Genomic DNA, 4858 nt, shown 5'->3' on the forward strand with positions numbered 1-4858 from the left:
TCACTTGAATGGTTTTCCGACTTCCTCAAGGTAAAACTGCAATGCTTCTTGAAGTATTTCTTCGTCGCCTTGGCCGCTTTTCCGTTGGGTTTTTAGGTTGTTGTACAACCCGTTAATTTTTGAAACCCCCCTTGCTATTTCTCGAAACTTTGAGTTAAGTTGATGTTTAGTACGGTAGTCGTCACATTTTCCTAGCTCCTCTCGAAATCGTTCTAAAATGCGAAACCAAAAATGTTCTCCCGGTTGTGTGTTTCCCTGAATCGAATCTTTAGAAATATCAACCCAAGCTTTGACCAAAACTAGCTCTTCGTGTGGAACCCATAGTGTCGGCTTTTGTCTTCCCGGTTGTGCGACACCCTCACGCACTTGTTTTTTCCCTTTACGTCTTTGTGGTGGTGGTGTTGGTTGAGTTTCGGGAACCATGTCTTCTTCTTCCGCGTCATCCAATTCATCGACAAGTTGGTGGTGGTGTTGGGTTTGGGTTTGAGTTTCAGTTTGAGTTTGGGGTTGAGGTTGATTTGGCGATTGTTGATCCGGAAACACAACAAAGTTTGAAAACATTTGCGACGGAACATTTGAAACTTGCATCGGGTAATATTGGCCAACATTTTGGTATTGGAATTGTAGTGACGATTAAATGGGAGAATCGAGTTGGGGGCGGTAAACTCCTTGCTGAGATGAATCGATAGCAAAAATGTTGCGAGGAGGGATGTTTATACTCGAACCATGACTTTTTTTCCGTCAATCGGAACTTGGGGTTTAATTGTCGGGATTCGTTTTTTTTGGTTGATATGAAGTAGAGAGTATAGAGAATATTTGATATGTTTAAAAGTTATGTATATGTATTTACAGTAGTCGTAAAAGGATAAAAAAAATTTAAATAAAAAGTAGCTATTAACAGCCATAGAAAAAAAAATAAAAAAAAATTACTTTTCTACCGTTACACAACGGTATTTTTTCAAAAAAAAAAAAAGTAAATGGTCAATCATAGCAGGAGAGAGAGAGAGCGGGAGAGGCTCCCCTCTCCGTTTCCCTCACCCACCTTACCCGCGCCGACGGTGCGGTGTTCTGCCGGGCGGGAATGTTCCCGTAGCCTTTCCCCGCATCCGCTCCGTCCGGTCTAACTAGTCATAAGTTTCGATCGTGTCAAGAAGTTTAATAGATGAAAAAGAAAAAGAAAAAAAAAACATCAATGAAAAAATTATGTATTAAAGAAAAAATATTTTACCCTCTTAAAGCTATTTTCCCAAATAAAAAAGAATAGAGTACGACAAAATGTAGTATATTTATATAACTCGATTCCATTTCTCCTTCACCCCATAAAAAGTTGCCACCGAATAGCCTGCCACCCCACTCACACTCGCACTCGCCACCGTCATTCTCGTATTATTTGTCTACAAATCTTCGTTCACTGCATCTCTCTTTTATTTTTCTTCGCATTTTCAGATCAATTTCTAACACCTTTTCTAAATCATACACCTTCATCGCTAATTGCTTTACCAATTTGACTTCAAATTCACTCATGGCTGTTCTTGCTCTTCCTATGCTGATTCTCTTGGCCATGGCTGGCTATTCAAGTAACTTTTCTTCCATTTTAGATTTCTGTTTCAAATGGGTTTCTGTATTTTTACTTGGTTTACGTTTTTTGTTCTCAAAATCTTTCATTGCCATATTGCATATTCTTAATTGGTTTCCTGTATTTATGTTATGTATTTTTATTTGTTCTCAGATGGGTTTCTTTATTTTTGCTTGTTCTGAAATGGGTTTCTGTTAGATTTCATTTTTGAGGTTTAATTAAGTTGATGTTGTTGAAAAACGTACAGGGGCAGCTTATTGTGTATGCAACACTGGGTTAAGTGATTCAGTGCTTCAGAAGAACATAGATTATGCTTGTGCACAAGGAGCTGATTGTGGTCAGATCAGTCAAAATGGTCCTTGTTTTAACCCAAATACAGTGAAAGATCATTGTAATTTTGCTGTTAATAGTTATTTTCAGAAAAAAGGCCAAACTGCAGATAGCTGTAGCTTCTCAGGCACAGCCACCGTCACCTCATCCGCCCCATCTGGTAATTTACAAAACTACCCCTAGCCTCTTCAAATTCTATAACCTTTTTTTTTACCTTAATTACTTTCTTGATGGTTTCAGGTGCAACTTCTGCTTGTTTTTCGGGATCTGCAAGGTTTGTTTCTTAAAATCATTTTGTTACTAGATCGATCTTGTGTTTTTTCCTTTTGCATATTTTAATTGTTATATAAGTAGGATATTTCATATTTCTATATTTTTTTAATATATTAAATCCAAAGTAATAGAGAGAATATGATACCTTTTGTATGGTGTTTAGAGTGTAGAAGATGATTCCAAGAAAGCACAAAGTTGGTTTTTTTTACTTTTCCTTTTTCAATCATGTATTTCCACATATTTGGTCCCATAATACGCGGTTTCCATGCACAACTTTATTATATATAAATTCGCTTGATAGGGTAACAAATTAAGTTTTAATTGCATAAATCGCTAAAAGTATTGTTTCCATGACTTTGTACATAGATATGGATTTAGCCCTCAATCATTTTGTCGTTGCCTGAAAATAATGGGCTCGATATTAATTACACATTTAAGGACCATAGCAAGACATGTGGCATGTGATAAAAAAATGTACACAACCATGTTAATGTGCAATTGATTTTAAGATGGGTCCAACCCTTTAACTTTATGTAATTGGTACAATTTTGAATTGTCACATATCGTGACTCATGATATTAAAATATGACGTGGCCTTTGGTAGTTTTCCCCTCTTTTGACATGTTAGGTCACCATGTGCTTTTTCATTGTGATATGATTTTTGTTTATTATGCTTTTTCAAAACCCAAAATACCGTGTGAACTTTTGTTGCTTGTTCGTTAAAGTGCCTCTAGTAATGATTATAATTTTGTGTCGACTTGATTTGCTATTAAATTTAATTCTTCCACCTCGGCATATAACTAAGCCAAAAGGTATGTTATAAAAGGTTGTAATTAAAATATGGTTTTGTGGTAAATTCAATTTTCATTCTTAATTTTTGTAGTTCTTCAACTCCGACAAACCCAACCATAGCGCCACCTGGAACTGGAACTGGAACCGGGACTGGAACTGGAATGGGTACTGGGAATGGAACAGGATCTGGGATGGGGACTGGGACTGGTACAAGTACAGGTACAGGTATGGGAACTACGAACCCAGCATTTGGCGGAATGGCTCCATCAGGAACAATCAACAATGACAACTCTGCTGCAATGACCATCCATCAAACCACAACATGGTTCGGTGTATCAACCCTTTTGATTATGGGTCTTGTATGGTCGAGGATAATCTAAGGTTGATATGAAATGTACCGATGATATTTCACCATGGTTGTTGCAAGCTTGAAACACCTACAGTTGTGTTCCATTGATTCCATAGGAGTAGATTCAACCTTTTGTGTATCTAAAAGACAACTACTTTCTCTTTGTAATTCATCAGCAGTTCCTATGTTTAAATGGTTAGTAGTTGTAGTTTGGATAACGTTCAACATTCCATTAGAAGGGTACAACGTTATTGTCATAATAATATGTTTGGTAATGTGCTAAGAGTATTGTATGATTTTAAAAAAAAAAAGCCTAAGCTATTTTGCTTACTAATTCATTTATAGATAAAATATATCTGATTTGATTATAGATAAAATATAGTTATTCACAAATGACCATTTTTAGTGCATTATGTTAATCAAACAATCCCTCTGTAAAATATAAGTAAATTAATGATTACCAAATCTGTGAATTTTATCACGGATTTACTATATTATACTTTTTTGACAAATAAGGCGATTAATGGTAGTTGCGAAATAATATATGTTCGCGAATTAAAAGATTGTCTATATTTGCACACGTTATAACAATTTGATTATCACTTTCTTAATTCTTTCTATTGAAAAAATAATTTTTGAGTGTTGTTTTTCGTAAAATTGTTTGCTAGGCCATCCAAGGGATCAAGAAACGTGATTATATCTAAACGAAGAATGTGATTATATCTAAACGAAGAATGTCATTGTTTTTTACTTTTAATCTATTCCTTAGGCTAAGGGGAGTGGTAACACTCATGACACCTTGTGATGTCAGCTTTGTAACATCCGAATTTCCAAGTACATTATTTATTCATTTATTTTGGAGATTTTGGAGGGACTCGGCGAGTTGATGCATAGACTCGCCGAGTAGAGTCGCGAATTCCATTCGGATTAATGACCGGACTCGGTGAGTCCGCGTTGTTTAATGAAACCCTAATCCCGGGGGGTTTGAGGCCTATTTAAAGGGGCTTATAGCCACCAATTGCAGCTACCAGACCCCTGAGTGAAACCCTAAGCGATCTCGAGCGTTTGTAAGGAAGGAGAGGTCATTTTTGATCCTTGTGTGGGTGTTTTTGCAAGAAGAAGGTGACCAAGGCAAGAGGGAGCTGAAGAGGGCGCTATTCTGTGGATTTTAGAGCCTAAGAACTTCATATTGAGGTATATATTCGATCATTCTTCAGTTTTGGGCGTTAATCCTTGAGAGTTGCAATTGGTCCCTTCTTGTGTTGAGGCTTCGGATCTGGATCCAAAGAGGTCCAGAGACCTTAACTCCCTGATCTTTATGGGGTGACATTGGGTAATATGAGCTTAGGGTGACATATTGAGGCCATTTCTTCAAATAGAGCCATTGGATCTTTGCATGGGCATCAAGATCCAGACTTTACGTGTTTATATTGCTTAAGGAGGCCAGATCTATGGGTTAGAGGAACGGATCTGACCTCAGGAGGTCATTTGAGCTTGAGTATGGCATAAACTCGCCGAGTCCCAAGAAACAGACTCGA

The 4858-nt window shown here is 37.1% G+C and overlaps 2 protein-coding genes across 2 annotated transcripts; one reads left to right on the forward strand and one right to left on the reverse strand.

The window, feature by feature from the left end:
* LOC111915817 (glutathione S-transferase T3-like) lies at positions 1 to 588 on the reverse strand. The gene has a single exon (XM_023911458.1). The coding sequence runs from the start codon at positions 586 to 588 to the stop codon at positions 1 to 3; it is 588 nt and encodes a 195-aa protein (XP_023767226.1).
* A 717-nt stretch (positions 589 to 1305) lies between these two features.
* On the forward strand, positions 1306 to 3603 carry LOC111915852 (PLASMODESMATA CALLOSE-BINDING PROTEIN 3). Its single transcript, XM_023911487.3, has 4 exons — positions 1306 to 1577; positions 1824 to 2066; positions 2147 to 2180; positions 3063 to 3603. The coding sequence occupies exons 1-4, from the start codon at positions 1523 to 1525 to the stop codon at positions 3349 to 3351; spliced, it is 621 nt and encodes a 206-aa protein (XP_023767255.1). The 5' UTR covers positions 1306 to 1522; the 3' UTR covers positions 3352 to 3603.
* The last annotated feature ends 1255 nt before the right edge of the window (positions 3604 to 4858 follow it).

The sequence above is a fragment of the Lactuca sativa genome, chromosome 4 (genome assembly GCF_002870075.4).
Source record: "Lactuca sativa cultivar Salinas chromosome 4, Lsat_Salinas_v11, whole genome shotgun sequence".
Taxonomy (NCBI): Eukaryota; Viridiplantae; Streptophyta; class Magnoliopsida; order Asterales; family Asteraceae; genus Lactuca; species Lactuca sativa.

What these genes read in the sequence shown, in the direction of transcription:
- LOC111915817 (XM_023911458.1), bottom strand. Translation starts at nt 588, where the DNA reads ATGCAAGTTTCAAATGTTCCGTCGCAAATGTTTTCAAACTTTGTTGTG.
- LOC111915852 (XM_023911487.3), top strand. Translation starts at nt 1,523, where the DNA reads ATGGCTGTTCTTGCTCTTCCTATGCTGATTCTCTTGGCCATGGCTGGC. An exon ending in GGCCATGGCTGGCTATTCAA is followed by an intron (nt 1,578 to 1,823) that starts GTAACTTTTCTT and finishes AAAAACGTACAG; the next exon opens with GGGCAGCTTATTGTGTATGC. An exon ending in CACCTCATCCGCCCCATCTG is followed by an intron (nt 2,067 to 2,146) that starts GTAATTTACAAA and finishes TGATGGTTTCAG; the next exon opens with GTGCAACTTCTGCTTGTTTT.